Raw genomic sequence first — 17,807 nt, forward strand, 5'->3', positions numbered from 1 at the left:
TCAAAAATTCCCATAAACACACTCCTAAACCCTGTGGAAAGCCTTGTGTTACAGCTGCAAAGGGGGGGCCAACTCTATAGTAAACTCTACGGATTAAGAATGGGATGTCATTAAAGTTCATGTGCATGTAAAGGCAGGCGTCCCATATCAGAAAACTAATTATTTATTTTAACCATTTAAACAAAACAAAAAAACTATTCAAACCATCTTATTGGCACTTGTACACTATATTGTAAGTTTTCTACAGCCATTTGAGACATTTCTGTGAAGAATAGATCGAAAATTGTGTCATAATCGACTGAAAATCTTCATAAAAGTCACATCCACATTTGTGTATCATGACCACTTAAATATAATAAAAATAAACTAATTCACACCATGTTATTCAGTGCAAACACATGTGTCTTGGTCACGCATGTATAGCAAACCTTATACTTCCACTTTGCGTGTCATTGAGCCTGCGATCAAAGGTGCAAACACCTGTCGACTTATTTCACACCTTTGCTCTATCCGCATTTGAAAAAAGGAACCCGACACGTGGACACGGTAGTCATCAGCTCTCTCTTCGCTAGCTTTTTTGCATAAGTGGCCGTTGCCGTTACCATAGAAACCGTGCACCCCCACAAGCCTTAAAAGCCCGTTGTGATATTCATAATGAAGAGCCGCCCACCCGTGGATCTGTGTGTCAGGTAATGAACATACAGTGCTGTCGGGCCCCCTCAAAGGCCGTCACAATCACTTCTTAATTATTGGATAGAGCTTTGGTGAACGGAGGCAGTGGCTTTTAGAGCAGACGCCGAGGATGAATACATTCAGATTTAGACCCAGATTCAATCTCACTCGATTGCCAACTCTTTCTTAGACTCCATATCATGGCTGTATTTCCAGGTGGGGTCTCAGATCAAGTCTCGGGTGCAGGAGTTGGGTCACGGCTGCATCTACCTGGTACAGAAGGCCGGAGCCCTGCAGATGAGCCCGACGGACAGTTTCTCCAAGAGAGAGCTGATCGAATACGCCCGTGCCGTCACTGAAAAGGTAGGCTTGCTTGCCATTGTGGGAGGCGGTTACTTCTGTATGGTTTTCTGCATTACTTTGTTCTGTTTTAATACATTTTTTATAGTGTTTTCAAATCGATGAATCGCATCTAACAAAAGTTTGTTAAAATATATTTATATACACACACATATATTACATATTTAAAATGTTTATGTTAGATGCAATTAACCCTGATTAATCGATTTGACAGCAAGGTATTAAAAAAAGTCACAAACGAATGTCTACAATCAAAGGTTCATGGCGCTTGTATTTAAAGTCTCTTTCTGATTACATTTTTAAAATAATGCTAATTTATTTCATATGCTGTTTGCTAAGGCTAAAAATCCCATAAACTTACATTGAAGGAGACCACCCACAACACCCTAGCAACAGCATTGTTACAGTATGTCCTTGCTTCTCTCCAATACACCCTAGCAACCACATAGCAACACACTGGCAACCACCCACAATGCCCTAATAATAGTATTACCACAACACCCTAGCAATCACATAGCAACACAATGGCAACCACCCACAACATCCTAGCACTCACATAGCAACACCCAGTCAACTACCCGCAACACACTAGCAACCACCCACAACACCTTAGTAATAACACACCCACGACACCCTAGCAACACACTAGCAATCACCCACAACACCCTAGTAATCACATACTCACGACACCCTAGCAACCACATAGCAACACAATGGCAACCACCCACAACACCCTAGTAATCACATACCCACGACACCCTAGCAACCACATAGCAACACAATGGCAATCACATAGCAACAACCTGTCGACTACCACTGCACCCTAGCAAACCACATAGCAACCACACAAAACACTCTAGCAAACCACATAGCAACACACTAGCAACCACCTACAACACCTTAGCAACCACATAATAACACACTAGCAACCACCCACATCACCCTAGTAATCACATAACCACGACACCCTAGCAACCACATAGCAACACAATGGCAACCACCCACATCACCCTAGTAATCACATAACCACGACACCCCAGCAACCACATAGCAACACAATGGCAACCACCCACAACACCTTAGCAATCACATAGCAACACCCTGTCAACTACCCACAGTGTCCTAGTATACCACATAGCAACACAATGGCAACCACCCACAACACCCTAGTAATCACATACTCACGACACCCTAGCAACCACATACCAACACAATGGCAATCATATAGCAACAACCTTTCGACTACCACTGCACCCTAGCAAACCACATAGCAACCACACAAAACACTCTAGAAAACCAAATAGTAACACACTAGCAACCACCCACATCACCCTAGTAATCACATAACCACGACACCATAGCAACCACATAGCAACACAATGGCAACCACCCACAACACCCTAGTAATCACATAGCAACACCCTGTCGACTACCCACTGCATCCTAGCGAACCACATAGCAACACACTAGCAACCACCTACAACACCCTAGCAACCACATAGCAACACCCTGTTGACTACCCACTGCATCCTAGCGAACCACATAGCAACACACTAGCAACCACCTACAACACCCTAGCAACCACATAGCAACACCCTGTCGACTACCCACTGCATCCTAGCGAACCACATAGCAACACACTAGCAACCACCTACAACACCCTAGCAACCACATAGCAACACCTTGTCGACTACCCACTGTATCCTAGCGAACCACATAGCAACACACTAGCAACCACCTACAACACCCTAGCAACCACATAGCAACACCCTGTCGACTACCCACTGCATCCTAGCGAACCACATAGCAACACACTAGCAACCACCTACAACACCCTAGCAACCACATAGCAACACCCTGTAGACTACCCACTGCATCCTAGCGAACTACATAGCAACACACTAGCAACCACCTACAACACCCTAACAACCACATAGCAACACCGTGTCGACTACCCACTGCATCCTAGCGAACCACATAGCAACACACTAGCAACCACCTACAACACCCTAGCAACCACATAGCAACACCCTGTCGACTACCCACTGCATCCTAGCGAACCACATAGCAACACACTAGCAACCACCTACAACACCCTAGCAACCACATAGCAACACCCTGTAGACTACCCACTGCATCCTAGCGAACTACATAGCAACACACTAGCAACCACCTACAACACCCTAACAACCACATAGCAACACCGTGTCGACTACCCACTGCATCCTAGCGAACCACATAGCAACACACTAGCAACCACCTACAACACCCTAACAACCACATAGCAACACCGTGTCGACTACCCACTGCACCCTAGCAAACCACATAGCAACACAATGGCAACCACCCACAACACCCTAGTGATCACATACCCACAACACTAGCAAACATTTTCCTGGGTATTCTAGCATGCAGGGACATCAAACAAATATACAAATAAAATAGTGTGTGACATTGTGGTGAGAATGATTTACCAGGCGCAATAATCTTCTCAAGCCCTTGGTAGGCGCAATGAGAGTCAACTGCCCATTTTCTTTGACTACACTTTTCATTCTTTGTGTTCCAACTGTTTTTATGCCATGTTTTCGAATGAATGCAGGAAGCCCCCACTGCTTTTCTTGTGAGATTGTATGTAGTCGATTGCATTCATCTCAGTGTCATATTGTCTTTGATTACATCTCAGTAGCTGGAGTTTGTTCGGTCCCCACTGTGGTGGTGCTGTGACCCCTCGCTGCTTTTAAATGAGCTCTGCTTAAATGTGTCCGAGTCCCCCACTAGCCTGATTCAATTCAAACCTCAGCTCTGCCTGGAATCATTTCTGTATTAAACCTGAATAGGGATGGCTGCATTTGAATGCCTCCCTTATGGTTTTTCATCTACTCGTGAAGAGAACTCCATCGTTCTCTACATCTCTCTCTCTCTGCCGGTCTCTCTCTCTCCCATTCTCAAAGTGTTAGTATAAAGGTCTCGCTTTAATGGACTTGTCCATCTATCTTTCAGCTGCTTATCTGAGCCCATCTCTCAGCATTAGTCTTTTTCTGATGTTAGTGATGGTAGAAGCAGTTGTGTTTATACAGATCCAGGATCAGTTTGAATTGCTTTCATTGTAGCTTGTAAGAAGATTGAAATTATGTAATCATAGTATATTGGCTTCTAATGCTATTATTTGTTTGTAAATATTATATTAATCTTTTTTTAAATGATGTAATTATAATTTATTTATCAAAACCTTCTAAAACTATTATTATTATTATTTGTTAAAAAAATCTATTTAAAATAAATTTTAATTTAAATGTGAAAATATGAAATACATTTCATTTGAATAAATCAATATATTATATGATATTTATTATATCATATTATATTATATGAATGGTTTTTGTAATTAAACTTTTTGAAATTATGTAATCATAATATATTGGCTTCTAATGCTATTATTTGTTTGTAAATATTATATTAAACTTTATTTAAATTATGTAATTATAATTCAGTAATCAAAACCTTCTAAAACTATTGTTATTATTATTTGTTACATTTAAAATGCATTTTAATTTAAATGTTAAAATATTAAATAATCAATATATAACAATATATTATTATATTTATTATATCATATTATATTATATAAATGTTTTTTGTAATAAAACTTTTTGAAATTATGTACTCATAATATATTGGCTTCAAGTGCTATTATTTGTTTGTAAATATTATATTAAACTTTATTTAAATTATGTACTTATAATATAACTAAAAAACCTTCTAAAAATATTTTAATTTAAATGTTAAAATGTTAAATACAGTTAAATAAATGTTTAATGAATACAAATATTAAAGTATATTATATTATATTTTTGTAATTAAACTTTTTGAAATCATGTAATCATAATATATTAAACAAAGGCTTATAATGCTATTATTATTTGCTTGGAAATATTATATTAAACTATTTATTTTAATTCTTTTATTTAAATTTAAAAAAACTTCTAAATATAATTTTTATAGTATAAAATGTACATGTATTTATAATTAAACTAATAAATTATATAATTCTAATTTATGAATCAAAACCTTCTAAAACTATTATTATTATTTGTTAATAAAATATGCATTTCATTTCAAATAAATTTTAATTTAAATGTTAAAATAGTAAATACATTTAATTTTAATAAATAAAATAAAATCAATAAAAATGTAATTATTGTCACCCAAGAAAAGTCCTACAGCATTTGAAAGCTGTCCAAACTCTGCCTATGGAGTTTATAATGAAGTGTGATTCACTCTGTCCTGCAGGTGTCCATGGTGTTGTCAGCCCTGCAGGCTGGTAATAAAGGAACTCAGGCCTGCATAACGGCAGCCAGTTCTGTCTCCGGCATCATCGCTGATCTGGACACCACCATCATGTTCGCCTCTGCCGGCACACTCAACGCAGAGAACGAGGAGTCTTTCGCAGACCACAGGTGAGACCTACCTAGTAGAACGTAGCACCATTGAAAGCTTTGTTCTATTAATGTTTTCCATTATTGTGACCATAGAATAGAGCCGAAAAAAGTGTCTGCTGTGTTATCTGAAGCGTATTTGTTTGTGCACTCTTCAGAGAGAACATATTGAAAACCGCTAAAGCTTTGGTTGAGGACACCAAGCTGCTTGTGTCTGGTGCTGCATCGAGCCAGGACAAACTAGCCCAGGCAGCCCATTCCTCTGCCAAGACCATCACACAGCTCACTGATGTGGTCAAACTGGGCGCTACGAGCATGGGCTCAGAGGACCCAGAGACACAGGTGTGTGTTTCGCTGTTTGTGCATCTTCCTAATCTGTCATAGGATTTTCACACCAAAACTTCAAGTAGACCAAGACCAATGTGTTATAATTCCGCTAGAGACAGGCTCCAAAAAGGAGTCAAATCTGTATCTCCCCCATATGTTAAAATGCCCAACTTTACAGCAGAAAAAAACATGTTTACAGCCTGGTACAAAAAGTGATTTTGGTCTATACAGTTAATTTTGCCCTTCATGACAACTGTGAGGGGGGTGAATTTAAATTCATCCATTTAAATTATATTAAGCCTTAAAGTTCTGCATAATTAAGGGCGTGGCCACTTGAGTGACAGGTGGATTGCCACTATGGTCGAGCTAGGTGGGCGTGGTTTCAGCAACCAGGCACCTCAGCTCCATCCACATCTTTCCGCTTTGCCCATTTTCATTTTCAGTTATCCGGGAGTGACACACTACCAAGATGGCGACGGGCCACTTTAGGCTTCAAAAATGCTCTTCAGAAACCTACGGGTGACGTCACGGACACTACATGTCCGTATTTTTTTACAGTCTATCGCAAATACTCTCTGGGCCCTATTTTAGCAATCTAAGCGCATGGTCTAAAGTGCATTGCGCAGGTACACTTAGGGCATGTCCAAATCCACTTTTGCTAGTTTAACAACGGGAGAAAAGGGTCGGTGCGCCCAGCGCATGGTCTAAAAGGGTTGTGTAATGGGTGTGTTTTGGGCGTAATGTGCAATAAACCAATCAGAATCTCATCTAATCCCTTCCCTTTAAAAGCCAGTTGCGCTTGCACAATGGCGGAATTTGCAAGTGGAAAAACTGAACGTTTCTTTAGTGAGAAAATGGATCTGCTCGTCTAATGACGCCTGCTTGCACGTCATTACTGCAAATAGGTCGGCTAATTCTGATACATGCAATGACTATCCATTATGATGTAGGCATTTTTATAGTTATGTCCCTGTGTGTGTGTGTGTAATAAGCAGAGTGTTACTAATTACTAATGCACCCTTTAAATAACACAAAAAATACTATCGTTTTAATAATAATAATATTAATCATTTGTTACATTTATATAGCGCTTTTCTGGATACTCAAAGTGCTTTACATATGGAAGGGGGGAATCTCCTCAACCCCCACCAATGTGCAGCATCCACCTGGATGATGCGACGGCAGCCATATTGCGCCAGAACGCCCCCACACACCAGCTGATTGGTGGAGAGGAGACAGAGTGATGAAGCCAATCAGTATACGGGGATGATTAAGAGGTCATGATGGACAGAGGACAATGGGCATCCCCAGCATGCCGGGGTTACACCCCTACTGATTTTTTTATGACTACAGAGAGTCAGGACCTCGGTTTAACGTCTCATTCGAAGGATAGTGCTCTTTGACAGTATAGTGTCCCCATCACCATACTGTGGGCGTTAGGACCCACAGAGACCACAGGGTGAGCGCCCCCTTCTGGCCTCACTAACACCTCTTCCAGCAGCATCCTAGTTTTCCCAGGAGTTCTCCCATCCAGGAACTGACCAGGCTCAGCCCTTCTTAGCTTCAGTGGGAAACCAGTCTTGGGTTACAGGGTGATATGGCTGCTGGTTTTCATTGCCTCAAAATGGCAACGCTCCAACAATGCGCCTGAACACACCTTGTTTTCAGACCAGCACGCCCATGGGAGAACAAATGGGCGCGAGTGCATTTGCTATTTAAACAACATGGCGCTGGATGTGAAAATGAGAACTGCGTCGGGCTAAAATTAGCAAAAAACACTTGCGTCGCGCCTTGCGCCGGTTGAATGATAGGGCCCTCTGACTAACAGCCAAAGGCATGTATCATGACACATCTCTGCTCAACATTCAAATTGTGTGAGGATTAATAAATCATAATCTATTGTACGGTATTGTACAGGTGGTTCTGATAAAGACTCCCACTCCGCCCTCTCTCTGACATCCCTGGAGGAGTGCAGTGTATTATGGAACTGGATAAAGCCGGTGGCATATCATGACTAAAGGTGGTTGTGATAAAGTCTTCTCTCTATCTCTTTCAGGTGGTCCTGATAAACGCAGTCAGAGATGTCGCTAAAGCTTTGGCTGAGCTGATTAGTGCCACTAAATGTGCCGCGGGCAAAGCAGCGGACGATCCGTCCATGTATCAGCTGAAGAGTGCCGCCAAGGTACGTTAGTTTGAAGAATGCTGTATGTGTGTCTGTATGTTCCTGTTTGTAAGAAAGGCATTATGCATCCTAGTGAGGGTCAAATCTTATTCTGACTCTCTCATATCTATCACTTTCTGTGTGTATGCCTGTCTAACAGCTGGCTCTGTCTCTCATTTTCTTGGCTGGGGGCTGTCTTCGCTCGCTGTCATCTTGGTGTGTGGCCACAAATCAAACTCTATCTTACAGTGATCATAGTGTGTGTCACAGTGTGTATATGAGTGACTCAATGGCCACACTGCAGGGGGCAAAACCATGTGTGTGTACGGCATAAGGACTGCTTCCTTCCCGTCCTCTCTTCATTTTTCTGTCTCCTCTCTAATGCCATTATTGCCATATAGCAAAGCATAAATGATACATTTTCTAAGCCTAATTAAAAGACAATTAAAATGGCGCTCGCTTCTGCAGTTGTGCTGTGGATCAGTGCACACAGTTTATCATGCGAAACTGAATCTCCAGGCTTGTATAAACAGATATTAATGTGTACCCCACATATTTGCAAGAGTTGTCTAATCCTTTAATCATTCACCTGGTGCTGTTAAACCTCTGGGATTAACTTCCACATACATGCAACGTGATATGTTTTGTTTAGCATACTTAAGTGATGAGTTGTAATGCGGTTGTGATCTTCACAGAAAGATTTTTGAACATTCCTCCAACATATGGCGACTTCCGATCCTCTGGGATTTTGCTTCAAACATTCATTGCGCTTGTTTCTTCAGTGTGTTTTTTAAATTGTGGTGGCGTTCCTCAGGGCTTCGTCTTAGGCCCCCTTTTGTTTTCTTGGGTTTTTTCCCTTTTGTATTTAAAACTTTGCCTAAAGCAAGATTTAGAATCCATTACAGGCTTCAGCTGTGGTCCATTATTAGGTCCAGTTTGATCACCTGACCATTTTCTGATGTTTTGACGAGTTAGATTTCAGTTTTGTACAAACCTTGAACAAACCTTGCCTGTTTTTTTTACTGAGCTATTTGATACAGCTGTTCCTGTCATAGCATTGCATCTGACCTTTTTTTCAATGTGTCAGGTGAAAAACTGCCACAAAGCTGTTGACATTCTCTAGTTTAGCTCACTTGAGATGTCATGCATAAAGCACAAAAAAGGCATTCTTGTCCAGTCAGTGACCCCCCTATGTTTTCTGATGTTACAGGTGATGGTGACGAACGTGACCTCTCTGCTGAAAACGGTGAAAGCGGTGGAAGATGAGGCCACTCGCGGGACGAGGGCTCTGGAAGCCACTATTGAGTGCATTAAACAGGAACTCACTGTACGGAACATTCTTTGTGTGAATACTGAACTCTTACAGAAGTCGTTCCAGGAGATACTGTGCATTCCACTTTTAAAATATAGTTCCTCAAAAAGGAAAATTCTGTCATTATTTTCTTACCCTCATGCCATTCAAAACTTGCATGACTGACTTTCGCCTGTGGACACAAAAGAAGTTATTTTGAACTAACAACATTGGACCCCATTGACTTTATATGGACAAAACAAAACACTGAGACATTTTTTCAGAATATCTTGTTTTGTGTTCCACAAATGAATGAGTCATTCAGGGTTGGAATGACACAAGGATGAGAGAATTCTTTTTTGGGTGAACATCTTTTAAGCACTTGGGGCCATTTGTTCAAAACATTTCATCTGGATCAAAATTATCTGGATTTGGAAATCCCTTGTTTTGCTATCGAGGATCAGGTAATCCATCTTACTTTTGTGCCGGTTTTTCAAAGCAAAATTGGATTGGATCACCCTGATCCAGATTACACACGTTTTCAGATTACCAAATCTGGATTACTAGTACGGAGCCCCTAAAGGGACATGGTGATGGAGAAAATATGAGTTTCACGTAGCATTCACCCGAGAAACCTTGCGTTCGCTCGCGAAGAACTTTTGACTGGTTCATCTCTTAAAATTGATAAGAAGTAAAAAGTCTTATAAGTGATTAAAAAAAAACACTTTAAATGTAATATAATATTTTAGTTTGATACTTAGGGGATTATTTTATGGCGGCTAAATCTTTTTTTACTTTTACTGTAGGCTACTGAAAGGCTTAATAGGTAGCCTGATGTCTACTTCTAATTTATTACGTTAACAATTAGCCTAATCAAGAGCAAATTAAAATATGTGTTTGTGTATTATATGATACAAATGTTGTATTTTTTGACCATTTTTAAAGTTTTGCTACAATTTCTTCCTGGAATCCACCTTGAAATCCTACCCCCTGTTTGGGATTAGGGTAATCCTGTTTTTTTTGGATCAAAGTCCAAATCCTACTGACAAGTTTTGAACAACACAAACTGAAGGTTTGATCCAGATTAAAATTAGGATTGGATTCCGTGATGTAATCTGATTTCAGATTCCTTCTTTCCCTTTTGAACAACCCATTTTCAAGATTTGATCCAGTCCGATAAGCTTACCTTTGAACAACTGGCCCTTGAGACTAGTTAAAGGCACAATATGTAAAATTTTTGGATTACAATGAGAAAACCAGAACCCAGACCAATGAGAACAATGTTATATATTTTGTTGACTTGTGTCCGTGCGTCGCCTATCAATGGCATCATATCAGCTTTACCCTCGATTTCCTGTTTTAATATATTATGCGTTTTATTAGACAGGTGAGCGACTGTTTGGATACATTCATCGACAGAAAACTAATCATTGTTTTATAGCTCAACACGGTCTTATTGTTTAAATCTGGTTTTCTTGATTTACCGCGAGTACCATGTTTTACCATGCCTAATATCGATCTAGCTTACTGCAAACAAGTGTCTCATAGTACCCGCCGAGCGAACACACAGCATTATAACATAGCTTTAACATAGATATGATAAAACAGCGCTGCGTACGCAATACTGGAAAAGCGGTCGTCTGCGGCATAATAAAAGCTCCGCAAAATCAAGGTGTCATCAAGCAATGCCTTTGTTTTGAACAAGCGACCTCAAGCGGCAAAAAATTACATATTGTGGCTTTAATATATTAGAAATGTCGGTTATATCATGTTCATTTTGATTGTAATTAAGATATGCTAATACAATCAACTGGTATTACAAACTGGCCGTGAATTAGTACCAATTAGGTCCAGCTTAATTAGTTTGAGCCCAGACAGGTAAAAACCCATCCATCTGTGATATGAACTGATAATACAGAGTAATACACCATGTGAGCATTAGCCTGTTCTCCACCTGCTCCTTGTTCTCCTTCTCCCATAGGCGGCACTACTCCACTTATCAGACACTGTGTCACGGATTGAGATAGTGATACAGGAAAGCAAGAGATTTCTGTTTTATCTTCTGGTTTAGTGCTCCTTTTATCGAATGCCCATCAGGACATTCGGAAATCCTGACTGCATTACTGTGTTCATTACCCTGATCATGTGACCGATTCTAAAAATGTAATGGTTCAATAAAGAGAAATGGATATGTTATATCTGTTATGTATGAAATATGTCATCTTCTGTTTTCCAGGTTTTCCAATCCAAGGACATTCCGGAGAAATCCACCACCCCAGAAGAGTTTATCCGCATGACCAAGGGCATCACCGTAGCGACGGCCAAAGCAGTGGCAGCAGGCAACTCTGCTCAGCAGGAGGACGTGATATCCACTGCCAACCTGAGCCGCAAAGCCATCTCCGACATGTTGACCACCTGCAAGGTGTTTATCCACCGACGCACACACATATGCCCACTCGCAAACAGTCCCACCACATGCTGATCAACTGCACGGTGGTAATCCACAAACGCTTGAATACCAACAAAATGTGTTCATGTGCTCGCACAAATTCTGCATGTACGATCAATGCTGCTTGCTCTATTTCTCAATGTCATTTAGCTCTAACCTACTTTTGACTCCTAAATTACGCCCTCTAGTGCTGTCATGGCGTAATGCGTTTTCTTCAATCCACAAATTCTGATATTAAACTACAGATTTTAAAATGAGCGCGAAAATTCAGCAGATTCCATCTGGGCCTCATCATGCACCATGAATGTGTGTTTGTGTCTTGCAGCAAGCCGCGTACCACCCAGAAGTATGCATGGATGTGAGGAATAAAGCTCTGCTCTACGGCATCGAGTGTACCACCGGATACATCGACTTGCTCGAACACGTCCTGCTCGTGAGTGGGCGCGCCGACAGTTTTTACAGGATGTGATTGTGCGCGTGTTCTGTGATTAACCTCGTCTGTTTACTCCACGCAGGTCTTGCAGAAACCCACGGCCGAACAGAAACAGCTGTTGGCCGCACTGTCCAAGAAAGTGGCGGGCTCCGTCACGGAGCTCATCCAGACTGCAGAAGCCATGAAAGGTGAGCACACCTTGGAAAAATACATTTGGGGGTGCCAAAGTCTATCTCTTTCCCAAGTATTTTTTCATATTTAATATTGATGGAACAACACTATTATTAATACATTTTGTACTTAAAAAGGTTTAAATAAAAAAGAAAAGCTTTGCAAAATAGCGGTCAATTATTTAAACAAATTTCAAAATGCTATTATAATGGAGAAAATTTAAAAAAAAAAAATATTCTGAGCTTTCCGTGAGCACATATCTCACGCAGGCCTGGTCATGGCATATGCTCTTGAAAGGTAATAGGGAACATTTATTAGAGACATTGATATAACTCTGCTTTGTTGTTTTTTTCCTTTTCTGCCACAGATGGAGGTGAGTATGATATGCACAGTGTTGTTTTTCTCCAATATCAGGCCACACACATGCAGACTTGAGTAACTGACCGGCATGGACACACACACACACACACACACACAATGAGTTATAGTGTGAGAGAAAAGAGAAGAAGGGATAGAATTGAATTCCCTCAGGTTTAACATAATCCTCAAACACATTCTTGCCATCTGTTTTCACAAGCTGTTTGAACAAAACAGACGTCTTTTAGTGCCTCTTAAACGTCGGTAAAGGAGAATGTATTGCAAAGCACATTTGCTTCATATATGGCTATTAACATAAATATGTGCACGTTTATCTAGACAATTAATGAATAATTGTGATTGTAATAACCTGCCAGTCTGCACCAAGAACAGTGTTTACCTAGAGTTATTAAGGGTTGTGGCATTCTTACAGTATATCATAAATTCTTCCCTTACCAAAATGTTCAATATTAACAATATTTTTTAGCATAATAAATAAAAAGAAATGTATATATTTGGCAAGAAAATAATAAATCATCTATAATTATTTTCATGACAATTAAGTACATTTTCCTCCGTTATTCTCCTTACCGTAATGTGTACTCACTTTTTTTAGTAATTTTTTATTTACGTTTTTTGTGATGATTCATCATTAGATTATATTTTTATACAATATAGGTAGGTTTTTATTTAAATGTAAATAATTTCACTGTAAAAAATAATCATTTTATCCTCGATTTAATTTCATTTGTATTATTTGTAGTGCTATCAAATAGATTAATCGCGATTAATCGCATCCAAAATAAAAGTTTGTGTTTACAAAATGTGTGTGTGTGTACTGTGTATCTATATATAAATACACACACACGCACATGCATGCACATATTTAAGAAAGATTTGTTATATATATATATATATATATATATATATATATTATATAAATATATATACAGTATATATACATGCAAGTATTTCTTAAAGGGTACATAACACACAGTTTCTGCCAGTCTCATGTTAATTTCGAGTACCTATAGAGTAATACTGCATCCTTCATATCTCAGAAGAGTCTTTAGTTTTATCAGATTTATAAGACAGATACGCTGTACCGATTCTTTCCGAAAACACTGCCGAACTCATAAGGGCGTGCAGTGGGCGGAGCTTAAGAGTCACTCACAAGCACATACACACATAAACAATCCCTGGATAACTTTCGATTCACTATACATTTGTGTTAATATGCAATATATGCTAAATATATACATAATAATTATACACAGTAACACACACATTATTTAAACACAAACTTTTATTTTGGATGCGATTAATCACGATTAATCGATTTGACAGCCCTAATTATTTATTTTTTGCTAGGGATGCACCGATATAAAGATTTTGGCCGATATCCGATAATTCTTATATTTGAAAGCCGGTATATTGGCCGATAAATAAAAATCTTAATTTGTATATAATTTTTGATAGACTGATTACAAAAACAAGTCTCATCATTAAAAGACACAAGCCGATATTGATATGGTGGCCGATATATTGTGCATCCCTATTTTTTGTTATTTGAGACTTGTACACTGTACACTTGGGGGCTTCATTTATAGAAGAATTCATTTCTTTTCATCAAAATATAAATTTTAATTTCTTTCTTTTGATTTTGAAGTGAATATTCATCAATGGTTTCTGACTACTGTAGTAATGATTGAATGTTCTTGTGGACATTTTTGTAAAGGGTCTTGTGGTGGCATGTGATTTATTTATTTACTTTTTCTATACAGGAGGTTATTGGTTCAAATCCACATCGCATGATTTTATTTATTTTTTAAATCATGTGTTCACTCTTTCCATGTGTGTATGTTATACATGTGGTATATGAATTGAAAATGAGGGTCATGCTGACTTTGTTTATACATCCTCTCAGGTTCAGAGTGGGTGGACCCAGAAGACCCCACGGTGATAGCGGAGACGGAGCTCCTGGGTGCTGCGGCGTCCATCGAGGCCGCGGCCAAGAAACTGGAGCAGCTGAAGCCCAGAGCCAAACCAAAGGTATCCTTCCATCCGTCTTCTAAATCCAAACACACACACACACACACACAATGCCGTGATCAGCTCACCCAACACTATATCAGACCAGTACCACCAAAGGCTGTGGGAATGTTTCATTCTTATTTTGTATTCAGGGGAAGTGATGTTTTTTTTTTGTAATTTTAGGACCTCAGATCTTCAGGATGTGGTGTGTTGCACACATCTGTGTAGCTTTTTGTTTGGGTTTTTTGTGGTTATATTTGTCTTGCACATTAACAATTTGATATTTTGAAGTCTAGTGAGCGCTGAACCTAAAGTGATCGTCTATGTGGCTTTTGGTTTGTTGGGGGTTTCCTGTAATCCATCTTGCATCTCAATTATTCAGTATTTTGAAGTTTCTTTTTAGAGCGTGCTGAACTTTTAGTCAGTCTGAAACTCATCTCCAAGAAGTTCAGCACTTTTTAGAAACGTTTTTCCCTGAAGCTCTTTTATTGTTCCATCCATCTGTGTTATAGCTCAGCTGTCAGTGATGCTTTTCACCTGAAAAACATTCATCCACATTTTGCCTTTCAGAGCTGAAACTCTTTGACTTCCTTGGCTGTGTCAGTGAGTCTATAGCAAAATCAGAAAGCAAACTCACGTTTGCTGCCACAGAACTGTCTGTCTACCATTCTGTCGTCCTGTATATTGTTCTAATTATCATTCTATCTATCTGTTGTTCTATCTACCATTCTTTCTGTCTGTCTGTCTGTATGTTGGTTGGTCTGTTTGTCTAACTGGTTATTTCTGTCTGTCAGGTATTCTATCCGTCTTGTCTATCTGTATGCCTGTCTTTCTCCACAGATTTGTCTGTCTGTTTATTGTTGTTTATTTGTCAATTCTGTCTGTCTATCAATCTGTTTTTCTGTCTGTCGTATCATTCTGTCTCTATCTGTCTGTCTGTCTGTCTGTCTATCTATCTGTCTGTCTCTCTGTCTGTCTCTATCTGTCTGTCTATACTTGTCTGTCTGTCTCTGTCTGTCTGTCTGTCTATCTGTCTGTCTCTATCTATCTGTCTGTCTATATCTGTCCGTCTCTATCTGTCTGTCTGTCTCTATCTGTCTGTCTGTCTGTCTGTGGTATCATTCTGTTTGTCTGTCTGTCTGTCTATCTTTCAGTCTGATTATATATGTCTACCTGTCTCTCTCTCTCTCTCTCTCTCTCTCTCTATCTGTCTGTCTGTGGTATCATTCTGACTGTCTGTTTATGGTATCTGTCTGTCTGTCTGTGGTATCATTCTGTCTGTCTGTGGTATCATTCTGACTGTCTGTTTATGGTATCTGTCTGTCTGTGGTATCATTCTGTCTGTCTGTGGTATCATTCTGTCTGTCTGTCTGACTGTCTCTGTCTGCCTATGGGATCTGTCTGTCTCTCTGTGGTATCAGTCTGTCTGTCTGTCTGTATTTGTCTGTCTCTCTCTATCTATCTGTCTGTTTGTGGTGTCATTCTGTCTGTCTGCCTGTCTCTGTCTGCCTATGGTGTCTGTCTGTCTGTCTGTGGTATCATTCTGTCTGTCTGTCTGTCTGTCTGTATTTGTCTGTCTCTTTCTATCTATCTGTCTGTTTGTGGTATCATTCTGTCTGTCTGTCTGTCTGTCTGTGTTTGTCTGTCTCTCTCTATCTGTCTGTCTGTCTGTGGTATCATTCTGTCTGTCTGTCTGTCTGTCTGTGGTATCATTCTGTCTGTCTGTCTGTCTGTCTGTCTGTGTTTGTCTGTCTCTCTCTATCTGTCTGCCTGTCTGTGGTATCATTCTGTCTGTCAATCTATCCATTTATCATTCTGTCATTCTATCTGTCTGTCTATGGTATCATTATGTCTGTCTGTCTCTATCTGTCTGTCTATGGTATCATTCTGTCTGTCTCTATCTTTCTGTCTGCCTGTCTCTATCTGTCTGTCTGTGGTATCATTCTGTCTGTCTGTTTATCTCTGGCTGTCTGTCTGTCTGTCTGTTTCTCTCTATCTGTCTGTTTATCTCTGGCTAGCTGTCTGTCTGCCTGCCTGTCTTCTCTGTCTCTCTTTCTCTATCTGTCTGTGGTATAATTCTGTCTGACTGTCTCTGTCTGCCTATGGTATCTGTCTGTCTGTCTGTCTGTGGTATCATTCTGTCTGTCTCTCTGCCTGTCTCTGTCTGCCTATGGTATCTGTCTGTCTGTGGTATCATTCTGTCTGTCTGTCTGTATTTGTCTGTCTGTCTATCTATCTGTCTGTTTGTGGTATCATTCTGTCTGTCTGCCTGTCTCTGTCTGTCTCTCTCTATCTATCTGTCTATTTGTGGTATCATTCTGTCTGCCTGTCTCTGTTTGTCTCTCTGTCTGTCTGTGGCATCATTCTGTCTGTCAGTCTGCCTGTCTCTGTCTGCCTATGGTATCTATCTGTCTGTCTGTCTGTGGTATCATTCTGTCTGTCTGTCTGTATTTGTCTGTCTCTCTCTATCTATGTCTGTTTGTGGTATCATTCTGTCTGTCTGCCTGTCTCTGTCTGCCTGTCTCTGTCTGTCTGTCTGTCTGTCTGTCTGTCTGTCTGTCTGTCTGTCTGTCTGTGGCATCATTCTGTCTGTCAATCTAGCCATTTATTATTCTGTCATTCTATTTGTCTGTCTGTCTCTCTGTATCGATCTGTCTGTCTGTCTGTCTGTCTGTCTGTCTATCTATCTATCTATCTATCTATCTATCTATCTATCTATCTATCATCTGTCTTTGCTCTATCTGTCATTCCTGTCTGTCAGTCTATCTAGCTACCGTTCAATATATCATTCTATCTATCCTTCTGTCTGTCATTCTATCTGTCTGTCTGTCTTTCTCTCTCTGTCGATTTGTTTGTTTGTCCCTCCCTCTGCTCTTTAACTCTCAGTCTCACTGTGTTAGTCAGATCAGCTTCATAGATTCTGGAAGGAAGGATGACGGAGTCTTTTCATTCCGTTACCCTTTGGAAACTTTGATAAACCACATTTCTGTCTCACAGTAACAGCTCTGCATCGAGACTCATTCTGAACTGGTTTAAGGCACATGAGCGTGCTTGTTCACTGTTACATGTTGTTGTTGTTTTTTTAAGTTTTATAGTCAGGTTGAAATTCAATACGT

At 39.8% G+C, this 17,807-nt stretch overlaps 1 protein-coding gene across 1 annotated transcript in view; it reads left to right on the forward strand.

Annotated features, from left to right (window-relative positions):
- tln2b (talin 2b) overlaps positions 1-17,807 on the forward strand; it is a gene marked incomplete at its 5' end in the record, with an annotated part of 116,179 nt that overhangs the window by 85,586 nt on the left and 12,786 nt on the right. The window contains 9 exons of the mRNA XM_079810250.1: positions 889-1,035; positions 5,323-5,489; positions 5,627-5,810; positions 7,852-7,977; positions 9,167-9,283; positions 11,484-11,669; positions 12,022-12,129; positions 12,212-12,317; positions 14,585-14,709. Of these exons, the coding sequence (XP_079666376.1) occupies positions 889-1,035; positions 5,323-5,489; positions 5,627-5,810; positions 7,852-7,977; positions 9,167-9,283; positions 11,484-11,669; positions 12,022-12,129; positions 12,212-12,317; positions 14,585-14,709 (1,266 nt within the window). The remainder of the gene's footprint in view (positions 1-888; positions 1,036-5,322; positions 5,490-5,626; positions 5,811-7,851; positions 7,978-9,166; positions 9,284-11,483; positions 11,670-12,021; positions 12,130-12,211; positions 12,318-14,584; positions 14,710-17,807) is intronic.

The sequence above is a fragment of the Gobio gobio genome, assembly GCF_949357685.1.
Source record: "Gobio gobio genome assembly, chromosome: 25".
Lineage (NCBI taxonomy): Eukaryota > Metazoa > Chordata > Actinopteri > Cypriniformes > Gobionidae > Gobio > Gobio gobio.